This window comes from Seriola aureovittata, chromosome 7 (assembly GCF_021018895.1).
Source record: "Seriola aureovittata isolate HTS-2021-v1 ecotype China chromosome 7, ASM2101889v1, whole genome shotgun sequence".
Lineage (NCBI taxonomy): Eukaryota > Metazoa > Chordata > Actinopteri > Carangiformes > Carangidae > Seriola > Seriola aureovittata.
This window is the reverse complement of record NC_079370.1, coordinates 16,215,722-16,235,233: the sequence shown is the minus strand read 5'-3', so window position 1 is coordinate 16,235,233 and position 19,512 is coordinate 16,215,722. Positions and strand designations below refer to the sequence as shown.

At 41.1% G+C, this 19,512-nt stretch overlaps 1 protein-coding gene across 4 annotated transcripts in view; it reads right to left on the bottom strand.

Moving 5' to 3' along the window:
• Positions 1–19,512, bottom strand: part of ptprub (protein tyrosine phosphatase receptor type Ub) — a 149,948-nt gene that overhangs the window by 68,451 nt on the left and 61,985 nt on the right. For all 4 annotated transcript variants that reach the window (XM_056380744.1, XM_056380745.1, XM_056380746.1 and 1 more), the window contains exon 3: positions 4,684–4,955. In XM_056380744.1, the coding sequence (XP_056236719.1) occupies positions 4,684–4,955 (272 nt within the window). The remainder of the gene's footprint in view (positions 1–4,683; positions 4,956–19,512) is intronic.

The following is a 19,512-nucleotide window of genomic DNA, read 5'->3' as shown; positions in this document are numbered from 1 at the left end:
GTAGCTATACAGCTACATATTGAGTGTGGAGAGAAAAAAAAACAGAAAAATAAAAATGGCACTTTCAGGTTTTTGGGGAGGTTACATGCTGGAACTTTTTCTTTGGCGAACACCTGTCTGCTGTTCTGTGCAGCACCCTTGGGTTGCTGTGACACAGTCAGTGAGCACAGGATTTTGTAAAGGTCTCTGTACAGGAATGATGGTGCCAAATCTGGAATTCTCACTGTGATGACATGACAAAGAGAAGCTGCACCCAATCACTTCGCCCAACTGTTATTTTTGTGTGAAATTCACTCTTTTGGTTCTCCTAGACAGCGTGTCCTTGCTGAGCTGTGGCAGAGTAGTAGGCATACTTCCCCTTAGCCTCTTGGTTTCTTGTTGCATGTGGTTTTGAAACCTACACACATCTATCAGGCCAAAGATACCCACTCAATTTGACTGACTCAGACTGCTAAAGCCTCACATAGGCTCACTAATGCATGTTTGCACAGAACTAGAGCAGTGGATCTTTTCCTTTACGTCTTACACTGAAGTCTTGCTGAAACCATTTCATGACCAGCATGGACAGGAGCAGTTATTACACTGCAGAAATAATTCTCTCAATGTATTTTTGTCATGACACATGAGTATTGTATTATGAAATACAATGAAAACAATCCAATGTATCATTAAAGCAGCAACAGGTGGGATACAGTGAAAGAGGGTATAAATAATATAAGTAATATCAACATGTGGGAAAAGGAAAAAGTAATAAAAGACTTAAGAAAAGCAAGTTTGGAGCTGATTCTTACATTTGGAAGGAGACGTAGAAGAGGGAAGAAAGTGAGAAATGGTAAATAGGGGAGGGCGACATGTCTCCAGCTCTAGTTGGCAGTCTTGGAGGGCTGGATAACATCTTTAATATTTGATAACAAGGTTCTCCAGGTATTGAAAACACTTCTACCAATAAGATGCAGAGAGAAATATGGCAATGTACACCACACATACACAACATCTTCAATCGAGACATCTCAAGGTGATGTTTCTCTCTAAAGATTTCCATCCCAAAATCCATTGAACTCCAAATCCCAATTTCACATCTGTGATATGTGAATGTAATGCTTGTCACCCGCGGACATTAATGTAAAGGGTAACCTGGTGAACTTATGGGCGTGTTGAGAATCCTGCATGAATGATAAAATCTTGAAAAAGTGCTCAAGCAAGAAAATAATTTTTCATGTCACTAGGCAGGTGAACAAATAAGATTGGGGTGATTTTGGTTTTCAGCATATTAATCCTCTTAGTTTTGGTGATTATCAGAGAATTGCTCTGACTGTTTTTAATTACATTCCACAATGACATTTTCAAGACATAAACAGCGACTCTGAGTGCTGTAAACAAAGTATTTCATTACACTCAAAATCGTGAAACGAGCAATCTGGAGAGTAATCTCACATCTGTATCTGTGAAGTGCAAAAGCTGCACTGACATTTTGTCTCCTTGTGCTGTAGGCAGAGAACTGGGAGCTCTAATATGACCTGAAATCTAATAAGTCGGAAAAACCTGCAGATTTGAAAACCGTCTCCAAAATGATGTGTATCATCCTGGGATTTATTTTACTCAGAGACAATGATAAGAAGTGCCTATTCTCCACCTTGGCTTCAAAAGAGTGCTTTGCTAGTTTAATGACAGGGTAAATCTGGCTGCCTATCACTTAAAATCCAAAGTGATTGTATTAGACTTGTTATGGAGCTGATATAACCAAAACCCCTTAGAATTTAAAGTCCCACAAGCTGCAGCCAACATGCTCTAGAGCTAAAAGTCCCGGGTGAATGCCAAGAGAACTGCTGAAGCACACCAGGCTATAGCAAACTCCAATTGTTCTGCTTTTTTGTGTTTACCTATCTGTTTTCATTGCACTGTTGCTGGTTAACAACAGAGAATAGCAAGCGGTAAGATGCTATTAAAGAAAACATCAAGCCTTACATGTCCCCAGTCACCCTTTTCTGTTTTGTCTGTGTAACAGAGACCGGTGACGTGTTGCAAGACAAGACCCTCTGTCATTCCTCATTGATGAGGGGTTTCGACTGCTGAGGGATTAGCCATGTAAGCTGCGGTATATGTCACTTTGTGTGGGCAGATTCCTTAGCTTTCTTTGTAGTGAGAAGCAGCACAAGGTCAGCTGTGTTTAGGTGAAATGTGAAATGAGAGAAGAAGCAGAGAGAAAGTGTTGATTTATTTCCCTACTATTAGATATGTATTCTTTAAGGGGCCAATACCTGGTGTCCAAATCCCCAATATTAATAAATTTAATCCGATAAATTTGAACAACGTGTTTTTTCTCTCTATGAGATAAAAGCTAAGCCATTAGCAGTTTAAGCTGTTCTATTAAAAGGCTGTACTGTCAATACTAATTTAAGTGTTAGGCCCATCTCCTTCTCTTGTACTGTTTGTCCTGTCTTCAGAGTCATCTACTCCTCCTCATAAACCCATTATAAACCTCCTTCTCCAAACAGGAGCCGCTCATTGGCAGCCGTGGCACATCCCTGACTCACCTATGAGCCATCACTGTTTACTGGGATGCCTACAGGACTGTGAGACAAGAAAGCACACAACTCCACTGTGGACGTGGAGATCAGAGCAGCTGAGTACACAGGCAAAATTCAACAGCACTTGAGCAAAGACAGAAAAAGACAAAGCAGGATAATATGTGGTATTATTATATTCATGACTTATCTGTCCCAATATGGTCATAGGGCAGAGTAGTGGTTGGAGAGTCTGTTTTATAACTGCTCACTGTATCGATCAGCAGTGAAGCCTTCTTTAGCAACACACTCGACCATTTTCAGCTCACTCATTGTTAAACATTCAACATAAGAGCAACAGCTATTTAATATATTCAATAAGGCTATTGTGCTGTAAATGCCATGAAAAAGAGAAGGTGTGACTGGCCCTGATTAGTAGAGCTGGCAGTACATCCAAAAATACAGTAAGATGCTAGCTACACTAGCATCTGTAGCTTAACAGGTTTTCCCCGTAGATGGTTTCTTTAAAAGATATGCTCCTTTGGTTTATGATCTCATTTTAAATACATGTCAACTACAGCTACTTTTGTTGGCATTTAAAAGAAATTTCAACATTTTGAGAAATACACCTAATTCAGTTTCTTGCTTATAATAGGAGAAGAAGCTCAATAGCCGTCTCATATTTGTACCCTAAATATGAAGCGAAAGCCAGGAGGCAATTAGCTTAGCTTAGTAGAGAGCAGAAAATAGTTAGTTTGGCTCTTTTCAAACATAAAAAAAATTCCAACGCCGCTAAAGCTCACTAATTAACATATCATATCTAGTTTGTTTAATCCCAACAAAAAATATTACTCATGGTAAGGACCAGACTCCAGGAAGTTACTGCATCTATACTATCTATACTCGCACATAGTCCTCCATAAAACCACAAAATGTTGTTTTTACACTTCAGTTTTTGTACAGATTAAACTAATGAGGTACAAATTAGTTAATTATCATCTTGAGATCTTCCCCATGCTTCTAGTGTTTATGCTAAACTAAGCTAATGGTTTCCCGTTGCTAGCTTCAGATTTAGCATGCAAGTATGAGAGTGTTATCAATTTTACCTTACTCTCAGCAAGAAAGAGAATATGCTTATTTCCCCAAATGTCTTACTTTTCCTTTAAGAACAAATCCTCTGTGGCTTTGACGATGTGCCAGTTAAGACTCATGGGATGCTGTATCTTTTCGAATGAAACAAAACAATCTCTAATTTACCTTGGTCAAAGTGACAAGTAGCAGATACCTACTCAGCTCAAAATATTATTTCTCTGAAGTGAAAATAAAAAGCTCTAACACTTTGTATGTGTCCTTGTGCAGGGACCACTTCAATAAAACTTTCACAAAGATGTTTGAATGTGAGTGTGTTACAGAGTGTATGTTCGTTCCTGTTGACCTACAATAATTTACCTTATTTTCAGATCATGTGACGTTAGGTAGAACGGTGTCACCCTACATCTTGACCCTGGTTTGTAAGAAAGACTATTATTTACATTGCGAGGGTCAGATCCTACAGGACCAAATAGAATTTAATTAAGTGAGCACACTACTCAACTTAATTGCTTTTTGACAGCTCTGCAGACTTTGCAGAAAAAAGAAATTGGATTAATAGATGGATACCCCTCATGCTAACCTGACTGCTCTACAGACCACAGCATGAGGCATCCACAGGTCAATGTTTGTTTTATGTAAGTACGCAATGACATGCAATTCAGATTGGTGGCGTCTGCTAAATACGTTGCACACAGGCCTCAATGGGAGAATCTCTACCAGGCATGTGAAACCTAGTTAAGGCCCTTGAGCGCTAACATTGGCTACATTCCCAAGGGAATCAATGCTAATTAAACTGCAAATGCAAGTAATTAACACCAGATTCACCTCCAGGCTAAAATGAGTGTTGATCAACAAGGCCTTACTGTGTAACATTTTTCAGCTATACAAGATGTCAGTCAATGGGGTCTGCAGATCTTCCTCGCAAAAATGAAACCTTTTTTGACTGATTAACTTGCGTCAAGTTTCATTAATACATCATGAAATCCACGTCAAAACTCTACAGGCCCAGAGCGTTAAGAAGACACATCAGATACATCATCAGATGTAAGAATAAGGAATCTCCAGCTGGAGATGACCAAGCTCGTACCTGGTATTCATTAGGCCAGAAGGTGCTGACAGCAAGCTCAACCTGATGCCACTGCTTTGCATGAGACCCCGATGTGTTCCACACCGGACTGCCGAGCGGGCCGCCGTTGACTCGCACATACGCCCTTAGGGCCCCAGGACTGTGGCCATCGCGACTGTACAGGAAGTAGCTGAACTGGACGCAGTGCGTGTCATTTTCACTCAGCGACTGCAGCAGCAGCTGAGCACGATGACCCACGGCATGCTGGGAGGAGTTCACCAACATATAAGATCCTGAAAGGAGCAGAAGAAATGCATCAGTTATTCACAGTATTACATGTATTTCATAGTGTTCAGATGATTGGTTTTGAAGCCAATCTATGTACATCTATAATGCTATTTAAACCCGAGAAACACTTTAACTTTTGTTTATTTTAAGACAGTGTGCATTTATATGGAAAAACTGACTTCTCTGGAAAAATATCAATAGTTTTTAATGTGTGTTGATTCAAATGAGAAGAATGAGAATGAGAGAATTCTGCGTGATTCAATTTCCATTTTATTCTTTCCTTTGTTTTTATGGTCACACAACTATTTATACATTCATGTGACATCACTGTAGCATACACTTTCTGATAGCTCATGTCGTGCTGAAAAAAAATAATGACGTATATAACTTAATTGTGCATTACGGAGTTGAAGTTATACAAGAAATATTACACAAGGAGACCAGGCAAACAAAAAATGATCAATGAACGAGGTTAATACTTAACATACAATGCTGTTAAGAACAAATAAATAAATAATGCTACACAATAAATAGAAGTATTAAGAAATAGACCCTGTGATCAGCGTATTGTCCAATACTGCTTTCAGTGAACATCATTGGCCCCAAAAATCCTGATCAGAGCACCGTTAGACACAAAGGAACAAATCTGCTTTTAAGCAGTTTCAGCAAGGTGAATCCACAAGGAGAAAAATGAAAGTATTCTCCAGCAACCCACTGCTGTGTGTGTAGGTGGTTGATAACAGGGAAAGAAATGTGCCCTGTTGAATTAAAAAAGACAGAGTCGATGCTGGCTACGGCACTAGTTTTTGTGAATGCTGGAGAGAGACACAGCGCACCAGAGAGAGATGGGAGGAGAAGCCGACAGACGGAGCGAGAGAAAGAACCGATGGCAGTTTTCCCTCTGCAAGGTGACGCTGAGGTAGGAAACTAGATTCACAACCATCACCCCCTCCCACCCCCCCGAAAGCCTCCTCTAATCAGGATAACATAACCCCATTGCCCTTTGCCTAGCATCTGTCCTGCCTTGAGTCTGTGCCCGCTAACATGATTAGCACAACAATGTTGGGAGACCTTCCTGTGTACTCACATAATCAAGCCTGTTGTCTTTGTACTCCAAGGTCTTTCTGTTCTCAGTCAGAAATGAGCCCAGGAGACCAGACAGTCACAGCCTTGGCGCCAGGTGTCCTGAAGACATTTATTCTCCACTCAGATGTAATAGCATGTGAATGCTGAATAGCCAGACAGAGAAGGAATTCTTTACATCCCACACAGTCTGCACCTCTAGATTGGGAAACATCCCCTACAAAAGAGAGCACAAACTATCCTCTTTAACATCTTCCCACCTTCTAAACCACTCACCATTCAAACATAAGTACAATGAGTTATGAGCACAGAACTCTTATTTGTCCTTCAGACACACAGTCTTTCTTTTAGTGGACAAAGTTCAAAACCAGACACCTGATGGAGCACCACCCTCCACCTCCGAGAAAACACTTAAAGTGCAAATAAGACAAAACACCCAAAATCACAGGCTGATGTTTTACATAATGAGATTCAGATTCACAACCCTTAACCCCAAGCTATAAAGAAAGTTAAACTGAGGACCACAGAGAAGTCGGGATGGTCATTACCTGGAGGCTAGAGTGCGGCCTTTGCTGCAAAGCCCCATTGCCTCGCAGCCCACTGTCAACAGCGTCTGATTTGTGTCTTGTCCTGAGCTGGGGATCTCAGCACTCTCATTTCGCTTTGCTTAATTAGATCTTTCAGTATCCATCTCCTCTCCTGCACCCTCCACTGCCACGGGGGACTCATAAAATAATAGCAAAGGGCTGAGGAGCTGCAGCCGCACTGTCCTCACTGCTGGTTATATCCTGGATGTGTGCCCCTTGTTTTATATATAGACATTATTAACACCTTAGTGTTGACTCTGCAAGTTATTATAATGTCACGTGAGGACACACAAACTGGTCGCTCTGCTGCCCTTTAACCCTCCTTTGAGATTCAGATCGAAGAACGGTGAAGTCATATATTTAATAAGATGCTGTATGCGAGTGCATGTGATGTGTGAATATATCTATGAATTAAACATTGTGATGAACAGAATTGAGGTCTTGGACACAAAGGGTAGTCAAGGGATATCAAAGCCTAAAATGCACTTGTTCTATTATGAAATAACTCTAAAAGAAATAGAGAAGAAACCTTCCTTGTAATTCATGTAGTTTATTCATAGAAAACACGTTTTTTCCCCTTATCTGATGTTCTATAGAGCCATTATTATCAGTCTATCAGTATCAGTTTTGAACAGTAGATGGCGATTAATGTTCTGCCAACCAATTAATCAATGGATTGTTCCAATACTTGTTCTGTTTATGAATTTCAATTATTCGGGAAAACTTCTATGTATTTATTTCAACAGGTTCCTCTCTGACAGTGTGGCATGGCAGTGTAGTTTAGAGGATGATGGTGCAAGAAAAGTCGTTCAGCACTGGCACTCTGCCCAGCCTTCTCTACCACGACTACAGAATACAGCACAGCATGATTGCAGGGCTCTGTGGAAGTACAGAAATGACAAAGGGAGAATAAAACCCATTTAATTTCCTGTCAGTAAATGACATGTCAAGACAAACATGGATTTCTGATAAAAGAAAGAAGACCTTGCTGGGGTCAAAGGATCACCTGTGAAGTGGTCCAACACAGAAAATTTGTGAACAATGATGAACCAGTCGATATTAGCCTTAAGGCCAGTTTAGCTTTACCTTGAGCTGGGAACACATTGAATAGCACCTAGAGAAAAAGCTGGGGAAATGAAGAAGCTGTTATCTTCCACCATGTCATTTTCGGGAAGTAAAGAAGAGGTCAGAGTGACAGTTGCTGCCTGGCCCACACAAACAAATGACGCTGCTCCTGCCACTCATAGAAATCCTTGGATTGATCAGGAAAGAACTTCATGACTAGACGTCATCAACCTTTATGATCAACTGCCTGAATGTACACTTTTGCTGCAACCTTTAATATGTTATCAGCACTTAAGTCTTCACAGCTTTCACAAGCAGGAGATTTCTGACAGACTTGTTGTTTTTCTACGTGAAGCCATTATCAGCTCCAGTAAATTTGTGCAAGCTCTACATGGTCAAGCTCCCAACTACATTATAGCTATGTCAGTCCCTCATGAGTCGCAGGGCAGCTTGAAATTCTCAGGCAGGGGTCTCCTACTTGTTCCTACCAATTGCTTGGTTATCACAGGTGGCCTTTTTAATATGGGCCCCTCAGCTATGAACTAGATATTTGAGCATATCTGGTTATAAGCAGACCAGTATCTTTTAAGTGACTTTTTAAAACTCACCTTTATCTGATGTTCCTCCTGGTTTGTTTTAGGATGAACTATTGAAGGCACAGATCACACTGATGCGTTTTATTTTTCATATTTCATTAACTGGCTTCTTTTGTTGTCTTGTGACATTTTCGTTGTTTTACTCTGCTTCTTCTTCGGTTTTCAAGTTTATATTTTATTAAAAGGTAAATGCTGGAAAAAGAATTAAACGAATCCAACTGTCGTGTTTAGTGCTACCATGCATGTCCCTGACACGCGCACAGGACAGCATCTTTCATGAATTACACCCCAAAGCACTGTGAAATCTGATAAAGTTCCATCCATTCATTGATGCCCCTCCCAAGGGCAAAAGAACATCCATAACAAGATTAGGAATGATCCAGCACATCATAATTCATACAGAGCACTGCTGGACTACAACCTGGTCACGGGCTGTAGGTGACACTATCTGTGGCAAACCACAACAGACAAAGAAAGAAAAGGAGGATGATAAATCGAGGGTGGGGTTTGGGTCGTGCAGCATTGATACATTAGGTTAAGTCACAAACACAGAGTCAGGAAAACATAAAAAGGAGAGTGCAAATAAGACGCAGAATTGTTAACATGGGAGATGGTAAAAATAAAACAGGGGAAACAACATCAAAGTAGAACAGAAGCCTAGAGCATACTTTTTCTGTTTTTTCCCCTCCTGCGTAAAATGCACTGAGCCGTTCTCTGTGTGACCCATTCAGTAAAGCTTTGTTCCTCTGACATCCAAGGCCAGAGTCCAAGTAATCTCCAATACAGCAGAAACTAGAGAGACCAGAGGTCTGAATATAATGGGATCAATGGCCGTGTTAGGGTTTAAGATCCGTCCTTGATGCTGCTTGCTGTGCCATTACTGTTAGTCTAAACCCCGACCAGCTCTCAGCACATTGGCTTTGACTTTCGTCTTTTCACCAGGTTCCTTCATTATGCCCTGTACTCTCTTCTGAGAAGGTCGTGTGGGATTTCAGAATCAATCTCTGAGGGTGCAATTTCCCCCGACTGTATATTTGCTGCTGTCTGCAATAACCTTCGGCACAAATAAATAAGTAAATAAATAAATTAAGTGCTAAATTGAGGAAAGAGTGGAGGTCTGGCCATTGGCCTTAAAGACACATTAGTGCTGTCATTTCCCTGATGTCTGGTCTCTCTCTGAGAAAAAACAGCTCACAAATGTAAAATTGGCCCATCATGCAGTGAAATTGTTCGCAGAGCAATGAGAGCTTTCAGGAGGAGACACTGCAATCACAGACATAAACGCCTTGTCGCTAACACTAGAAGTTAATGTGTTTATTATCCATAAGTAAATGACAAATAAAGTTATTCTGTGATTCTCTGGTGTGTTTTTTTTTTTTCTCTCTGACCTTGGAGCCTGGAGTTTTATAAAAAAACATAAAGGCTTTGATAGGAAACCCACTGAGAGGATAGACAAGTCCCCTTCCTAATGGAACATACATTTATCTTGTTTTCTACTGCAGCTGGTCTCTGAGACTTAAACATAATTTTGTTGTATGCCTACAATGACAATTAAACTGTCTCTCATACAGGGACAAAGCAATAATAAGACATCATAGAGACTTTATCTACTTACAGCAATGACATTCAATGACGGCATCCCTCCCAGGAGGGTGAGGCTGACTTAATACTCAAAAAGAAAAGCACCACCACAGTTTCCACTAAACATGCAGAAGTAATATCTCCAAAGCATTAAAGGTGCTTGCTTTTTTTTCTTTTTTACTGATGTTTTACTCCATGAGTGAGAAATCACACATAAACCCTATTTATTTAAAACGTATCATAATTTACTCCTACAGCCCTACAAATGCCTGAATGTAACATCTGCTCAACTGTGTTGAAGGAATTCTATTAAACTGATAAATTAAATAAAGCTGCTATAAGCAAAACTTTTTTTATCAATAAAGGATAAAATCAGTGTGTAATAAATCTTCTCATTTAACTCTCAGTAACAAAGCGAATAAGCACAGTCCCCAATATTATTATAGAATAAAATTTAAATTTAAATACTCAATATTAGCCAGTGTTGTGTTTACAGTTTCTTTCTGCTGCCCTAAATAAATAAATTAGCAGTTAAAACAGATTTTAATTCCATTTAATTTAGCAGAAAAACAGATGAATCCAGGATGATACAAAAGCAACAAAACTGCATTCAAATCTTGGATGTCTTTTTGCAGCCAAAGACCCTTACATACAGTAAATCAAAGACAAATGGCACATTTACATTTAAAAAAAAATCAGAATCTGACATTTACGCCAACGGATCACATGCCTCTTCACAGACACATGCACCATGATGTTAGACAAGCGAAAACATCAGCGTTGGCTGCAAAGGAGCCTTCTCCATTGCAGCTGGATCAATAGAGCAGCCTACCAGCTTTGCATCAGGTCATGAAGGACTGGCAGGTTTTACTTTGCCATGGTTGACATGCCACCTCGAGTGCGGAACCTAATCTCATTTTCACCCCCTACTCAGTCTATCATTCACAGCTCCACCTCCGTCATACTCATTTTCTCCCATTCATATCATTTTTCATTATCACCGCTGTCATCCATCAAGCAGCGTCTCTCTCTCTCTCCCTCCAACAAGCTTAAAATATTCAAAGCAGTGCACAGTAGGTATTGACATTTTCTGTTCTTTGAAACAATCTGCCCCTCTGGCTGTGGTATTTTTCATTGACCAAAGATCAATATCAAATGACATCTCCTCTGTCATTCACTTATAAATGTTAATAATGGAACAGTATTCACTTCATCAACTTATTGCTTTTCATCTGCCCACGGTCTATCCAATTTGGAGGACTTTAAAGCATTCTTAGTCATCTATGCCCCATGTCCTCATTTCACAACTTCATTGTTCTCCAAAGTCCTGATTTAAAATGCAAAAAACAGACCAAAAGGTGACAGGAAGTAAAGTATTGAATTAGACTGTACGGCACCACAGGGCACTCTTAACCTTTCTCCCACTGTTTTTCCTTTGTCTACACTCCTAACAACTCATCCTCAATTTCTCCTCTTAACTCCATCTTATCCTCTCATTTTGAGCTGTGACTGGTTTCTCTGCAGGTCTTTATCGCCTCAAGTAGAGGGACCGTTAGACCATTACCAACACCTCTGGGGACAACCTGGTGCACACAGAGTAGAAATGGAGAGTGAAAGAGTGGGGGGCCAGCTCAGGACTGATGTTCGAGCAGAAAGTAAATGAAATACAAGTGGTTCTATTGTGGAAGAAGGTTGTGCCTCCAGGCGTTTGGGGAAGATAAGGCAACGTCAGCAAGTGTTGTTGTCTTCTTTCCGAGGAGAGGGAGGAGAAGGAAAGGTACATTTTCTCAACAGTCTGCTTGCGCTGACCTTTTGAATTGTCCTCCGGGCCGTTAGGGATCAACTGCCAGATTTGTCCAGGGGAGAGGCAGAGGAGAGGACACATGAGAAAAAAGGAGGAGGGAAAAGGACGATGAACACTTTTTATATGTCTCAGTCTATTTGTCTTAGCGCATTACAACTACAGAAAAGGCTCTCAGTTGTTCTGTGGCTGTGCAGAGGAAGAAGAGAGGTGCACACACTGATGGTGGCTGCCAATCACAATTTCCAAAAAACATTCCCATTATTCTGGGATGTTTTCAAAATAACTCCCCCGTTCACTCATTCCCTACGCATACAGTAGCAGACACTCTGTAGTTCACGCTTTAGTGCAGTAAATTCAGATTTTAGACACTTGACAGTGAATCGTTGTCATTTTCTGCCATCACTGACACTAACAGCTATAATGTCACACGCCTGTGATTAGCACTGCATCCTCAAAGCTTGAAAGTGTGCTCATCAGTAAAATCACCCACTGTAGTCCTGAATACACTCAGCAAAGCATGGCACATGGCTGACTAACCATGCTGTTAATTAAACCATATGCAAGTCCTGATAATAACAAGTAATCTTTGGAAATAACAGAGGGATTACTTATTTCTAAGTCGAAGACAAACCAACACAGACATGATTCAATTCAATGAATTAACACAAATATTTCCTGGGCAGGGACGAGTGACTGTCACACCAGCTGTCCATCCGAAACCACAGCCAGACAGACAGAGGTTGTGTCTGTTGCAGTCCTGGGAAAAAAAAAAAACCTAAAGAAAATCCTTCACACACTGGACCAGATCTTGACCATATGACTGAAATTAGTAAGTCATTAAAAGGGATTAGTTCAGCCTTAACTGCCAGAAATGCAAATGAATAGAATAATTGCAAATTTGTCTTTTAATGTATTCTGGACTGTTAAAATTCATAAGATTCCCTCAAAACGGAGCAGTTAGACACTGATAAACTGGAACTGGAGCTGTTTGGAGTGATTTGTGGAGAAGGCCTTGCAGCTGAGGTACTCCACCTACAGAAGCCCAGAATATTGTGCAGCACACAATGGGCCACTTGTAATATTCGGTTAAATTGAGTATATCTCACAGTGAAAATAAAATAAGACTTGGATAATCAGTGTTCAGAGTTTGACGGTGTGATTCAACAAATTTAACAAATACTGTACATCAGGGAGTTCATACCTGATTTCCGTCTCCTTGCTGAATTTACAGGGGCTTGCTACAAGCAGCATCCACTTACACACAGCAGCATTTTGATACACAATGTGCTCCATATCAGTGTGTGTGTGTGTGTTTGCACACCTGACAACGAGGATAAGATCACCCCTGGGGCTCTAAAGGTTGGTCGGGGATGTAATCAACCATGTGGTCAGGCTATAACCTCTATCACAGACAGACAAACTAGATAACCAGGAGGCCCTAATTAATTTTGTATCCATTCGGTCTGTAAGAAAAAAAAAAAGTATCTCACCAATGAGCCATGTATCACCATTAGCAGCCTGGTCAAAGTGCAAGCCCACACTGCTGTTCTGCAGAATGAACATGTCATAGAGGCCTCCAGGCCTGCAAGAAATTGTATACAGCAGATTGAGTCTGGCATTATAAATGAACTGCAAGATAATCAGGAGGGAAGTGTTCGTAACTGAGATATGGAGGGACTATCTATATAAGAGAAAGCATTTTGATGTGCATGTTCATTGCTCCAATGGCACTTTGCAGGACAGCAATCACCTACAAGTGTCTCTCTAATTCGTATCTGTGCTATACTACGATAAGGGAATTTGATGCATCGTGGTGCGTAGCCGACAGACGGCTGGCTGTGCTGTGATATGCCGGACTGGTCAGCTGCATCCCTCTGGAACTTACCGGAGGCCGGGAAGCTGAGAAAGGACACAGTCTGAACATGTGGAGAAAGAGGCTGAGACCTTGTCGTCGTCCTGCTCAATCTGTGGCTCCAGGGGTGTTGCAGAAATCCATAAACCTTGCCCTCCCCCCCCCCCCAGCACTCAGCAGCCCTTTATCAGCCAGTCATCACCCTCAGAAAACACATCACATGGCTCTGAAAGACATGCTTGCTCCCTATAACACAATTAGCCTGGGGCTTTCATAACAGCAAATACAATACTGATAAGTGCTGCGCTTCATTCTGGGTGCATAGGTCTTTTTATATCGCCATCCATCATGATCAATAGACATGGTATTCTCTCCATTAGGTAAGTGAAATATATGTATCAGTTAGATTGCTCAAATATAATGATAGCCTGTTTAGGCTTAAAACTATATCAAGGCACAGTCTATAGTCAAGAAGCTCCGTAACCACTTAACTTTGTGAAATGTGTCATCCCAGATACACAGAATTAAACTTCTATCGTCTCTTTTAGTTTTTGTCCTCACAAAAAACAACAAGCACAGAGACTCTATTCATGCTTTAAAAAAAAAAAAAGGAAAAAAGAAGGAATAGGAATGCTGAAATGTTTGGAGACATTTGTGAATTGATATTCGCATAATATCAAATTATATGCATGTTAGAGTAATTGCAGAGCATATGTTCAGATGTAACTCAGGTGCAACATTACGGCTCGAGACAATACACATATGGCTCTGCAAGGCTGTCCTACATTTAACGCCTACAGGGCATTCACACATTCCTCTGTAAAGCTTGGCCGTTTAGTTTCACTGCAGCATCCAGGCCTTGAGGGCTTCATCCCAGTTAGCTGCTCCCCTGAGCCACACTGGCTGGACGGAGGAGAGAAAACGCATTATCCTCTGTCATGACAGTGCAACTATATGCTGAACCGAATTTCCCGTGTTTCCTTAATTGTTGAATGAGTATAAGTTTAATAGTCCATGTGCAGATCCGTCTGACCTTTCTCTGCTGGGATACTTAAGAACTTATCTTGGCCTGAGCCTTGACCTACTCTTTGTCCTGCCTCTCAACAGCCCAGGAGGAGGATAAAATAGAATGAATTAATGGGGCTCCAATAATTCATTACCTATATGCTGCTTCTAACTGAAGAGCTAAATTTAACATTGCTGCAATGGAAAGACGACCTGCCTGACGTGTTTCCTCCTCTTTTTCTGAAATATTTAGGGCTAATTTTCAGCCCCTAAAGCACTAAAAATGATTAAAAAGGTAAAGAAAATGAATGAGTGAATAAATAAATAAATGAATGAAGGGATATTTCTCTCTTTTGCAGGATGGCACTGCAAATTATACCAGGTAATGAGACCTTTTCTCACAGGCTGCAGGAGAGAGGCAGAGCAGCTTTGTGTCTGCGACATTCAGAGCAGTAGAAGACAACCTAGCGATCCAGGCTAGTTTCCTGATTAGATTTTCATTAGCTCCTTGTTATCAATGACTGATCCCATTAACATGTCAGCATGGCGACATTGCCCTGTGGTAAAGTGAGAGGCTTCCAGGGATGGAGGGGGCAACTGCATAATAACACGATGGTTTGGTCATCTGTCTTGACACGAAGCTAATGAGCTAGTCACGAGAGGAAATGAATGGCAGTTGGCAAATGCGGACATGCATAAGAATTATTTATTGTATGACAGGCAAACAGAATTGTCCTGCTGCGTGCACTTGAAAGATATTTGTCGTTTCTAAAGCTGCACTCAAAGTCAACATTGTAGTGATTTAATTGTGTGGCTGTAGGCACACTATATCCCAGGATGTTAGAGTCAACAGTGATAAATCAGCATAATAAGCCATTCAAGCAAAAACAACCCTACATACGATCCGCTCGTTTTCCCTGCTCACGCAAACACACACGCACACAAACACACAAATACACCTAATCTTGAAATTCGTGTCACAGCGTTGTCAACAGCTGCAGCTTAAATGGCCTTCAGCATGCTTTTTAGTAATTACTCGGCTTGTTTTAAAGAGCCTTCACCAGTGCCATCAGCAAAGTTGTCCACCCACACTATCCCTCCCAAAACACTTAGGTCCCAATAAACTCTGCCAGCTTTTTCCCTGGTGGATGTTAACACAGTTACAGTGCTCCAACAATGACAAAGCATCTCTGCAGCTCTGCAGATTTGTATTGAAGGGGCACATCGCCATATCCACTAACACTGTGTAGCATTTATTTAGTTGTACCGACTGAATGAACAGCGTGAACAATAGCATTGCCACGTGGCGGCACGGGGCTGTATTGGAAGAGAGATTGCGTCCACTGCGTCACAGGAGAACTTTAGAGGCTGATGGATGGACAGGTGCCAAGCTCAGCCCAAGACGAGGCCACAGTCTAGAGTCGAATAGATAAATCTGAGTGAGACACTGATAGGCTGCAGAGCCATCATAATGACAGGCAGGCTGGAGCCAAAGGCAGGAGGCTGCAGTTCCGCCCATCCCAGAGGTGTAATGTGCTTGTGATTAACTGTCAATCCCCTCCTGTTTGGTGCGCAGACGTTCTATCTCAGTAAGAACCACTCATCATTGTGACAGCTACTGTAGCCCTGACCTTGGCCTCTACCAAGAATGCAGAAGGCATTTTCTTAGGAATTTACAGAGATGTAAGCAATTAATACAGAATAATTATACATTAGTTTCGTTCTTTTTATCCGAGAAAACAGGTCTGTATTTCAGTTTGTTGAATAACTACTGAGGTTGCATGCTTTGTGACATTTTGCTTTTCTTGGATTTTTTTTACTAAATTTATTTTTGCAATATTACGATTTTTTTCAAACTACCAGAGATTTCCACAAGTTTTTTCATGCACAAATTGAAAATGCACATAAAAGCAAGTGGAAGTAAACAGGTCATGACTGTGGCTGAGAACGGAGTTTACCTCTCTTTCAAAAACAAGTGTCAAGGTAACTCTTGACAATTCACAAACCTCTTTGTCAACCATTTTCATTGGAACACCTTTGTACTGAAGGTAGTCCTTATAAAAAAAACTGTTGACAAGAGTAAAGTGGGGAAGTCACAAGGACGCTATCTAAACCAGGCTAAACACTTGTTGCTGTTACATTTTGTTGTTTGTTGTTCTGTTGTTTGGAGGTGAAGGCATTTGGTTTGTAAAACACATATGTACGTTTCTGTACATTCTTGTCTGGGTACTGAGTCCAAACCTGTAACTGCTCCCTGAGGACTTGAAATACTTCAAAATGTTAAAGTACGAGCCTGTTTCAAGCCCTGATAGTTCTCTTTGTCACGTAACAAGACTAGGGTGGAAGCAGAAATATCATTATCTCCCAATCTGAGCATATAAAACCAAAACATGCCATTGAGCCTTTGTTACTCTCACCTAAACAGAAAAGCAGCCATCAGGAGCAATTAAATACATCTTTGCTTTTCCTTCTATGACTCTGCTGTGACAAAGGCCTATTAAGTTACACTCTACGGATCCTCATAGGGAAATTTGTCCCTTGTATGTGACCCATACTAACCAGTGGGTAGCATCACTCCTCATACCCGACATGTATTTTGGTATGTGGCATGAGGCCCACGCTGACAATGCTCAGATTGGAGCTGAAATGACAGCAGCTCTAACCACAAACGGTATATGGTGCCAGCGAAGAACAACTGGTTAGAAAATATGTGCCTGCATCTGCAAAGAGTGAAGAATTCACTGGAGTATTCTTGAGATGTTTTATGCAAATTAATGGATGCAGCATCATAAGCGCTGCTCAGTGACTGTGCTTGTCAGTTGATGAGAAATGCCTGTTAGAAAAAAAAAACACCTTCTGTGAGTCTGCATGGTTTTGTGGCATCATAATGAAACACTACGGAAACAGTGACGACTAATTACACAACTATGTTTAAAACAATGGATGCTACACTTGTTTTCACAGGTAACATATATATGTATATACATATACTGTATATATACATAGAAGCCAAACATGATTTTTCTACAGATGTCCTTTGTATTGACGTCCATCTCTGGACACAAAATGCCATCATCCGTTGTCAGCTCTCACTGATCTCCACTGCTGAAAAATCACATTTGAATACAACAGAAAAGCTGAGCCAGTATAGACACACTTTTTTTCACCATGAAAGTGGTTCCTGTTTTCCAAAGCTTGGCAGAAAGTGTGCTTTTCTTCCTCTGTTTTTGTTTAACCTCCCATCGATTACCACCTCTGCTGGCTGAGAGCAGAGTGATTTTTTTTTTCTGGCCCTCTTTGTGGTGCCTGTCTGTGGTGTGACATCCTTTTCTTGACAAAGAGACTAGGAGAGGGGAAGAAAAACCTTCAGAGAAAAAAAAAACTGAAAAAAAGACAGGAATGCAGCAAGGCTGCAAAGCCAAATACTCACTGAGCCTTTGTTTTCAACACACCGCCTTAGGTACGCAACTATGCACGGTAAAAACAATGAGGAGTGATTAAACTAGACAGGGAAAACAAATTTGGACTCGATATTCTTCTTTCTCTCTCTCCTGGTTTCTCCTCCTTTTGCTGCTTTCCTTCCTGTTTTTTTTCTTTAATATCCCTTTCCCAAGATTAAATTCTGTTTTTCAGTCTTATTCTCTTCTTCTCTTCTATAAGTGTACCTTGAGGGAATTAATTAGAGTTGGTCACAGATGATGGGCTAGGCAGGGTCCAGTACTGGGAGGTTTGTCTTCCGGCATGTTACCACCCTCTTGGACTGGAGCTATAGCTGAATATACATTCAATGCATGGTGAAACAAACAGTTATTTACTTAATCTGCATTTTGATGATACAGTGTGTCCTTGTAAATGGCCCGTGGAGAAATAAGAAAACAATCACTTCTGAACATCAGCATATTGCATTCCTCTGGTACTGCCAGTATTCTGAGGATCCATTTTCTGTTGTCAGCATGCCATGTGGGAATTTCATGCACGCAAAGTTTTCAAAGTGATACATTTACAGGACGTTGGTATAGCCATCTCCAGCATTTCTGGAAAGGCACTGTGGTTTTTTTTGTTTTTTTTGTTTTTTTTCAAAGCTCACTTTAAAATAATCAATAAATCACAGCACACAAAACCTTTTTTTTGTTCCCCAGACTCTCCTAGTTTTTAAATCTCTACAGACAAGTCAGACTCTACTTCTACTTGTTGTCTGCCAGGGCTTTTATCTGCACCTCTTGCTTAAAAAGGATCAGAAACTGTCAACTGCCAAACTCTGAAGAGCAGCCGCATGGCCATTAGGCAGCCATGGAGACTACTGTGCTCGCTTTCAGAGGGTTTGCGAGAGAGCAGCTCTGAAAAGCCCTGCCAAGCCCCAGCCTAAGGGAGCTCCTGCAAGCTCAGGGCCCTATTTCTGCTTCTACATCCAGGCTGCGCTCATCAGCCAGTCTGTCTGCAGTCAACAATAGAGCCAGATGGACAGAGACCGAAGGATCCACCGGCTGGCTCTACGGTTCATGCCGCCAAGAACTATAGTGCTCAGAAATAACTTTGTTAAGCCATGAAGACCTTAGTTTACCAGGTTTGGATAGGTGTACAAGCAGAGATCTACCTGGTGCTGAAAGAGTCTGTTTGTAACTTCTTTTCAACCAGAGGAGTTTCGCTGAGCATGCATGTGCTTTTTCCAGAACATGAACACACACGTGTACTTCTTTAGTTTCACACCACGACCCTTATTCACACCTGGAGGCTGCGTGGTACAACCACAGTCCACTGTGGACCAAATCCCCACTTGGTCCAGCTGAGGAAAACTGTATTCCCCATCCAGATACTCTCAGCCTGTCTGGGGACTTCTTCACCACAAGGACATTTCCAGGACATTGAGCAAACTATCTTACGAAAAGTGTTTCCTTCCTTCCTGGGTGTAAGGACAGAGGGTGGTGTATGCTATACAGATTGTAAAGCCCCCTGAGGGAAATTTGTGATATTGGGCTATATTAATAAAAC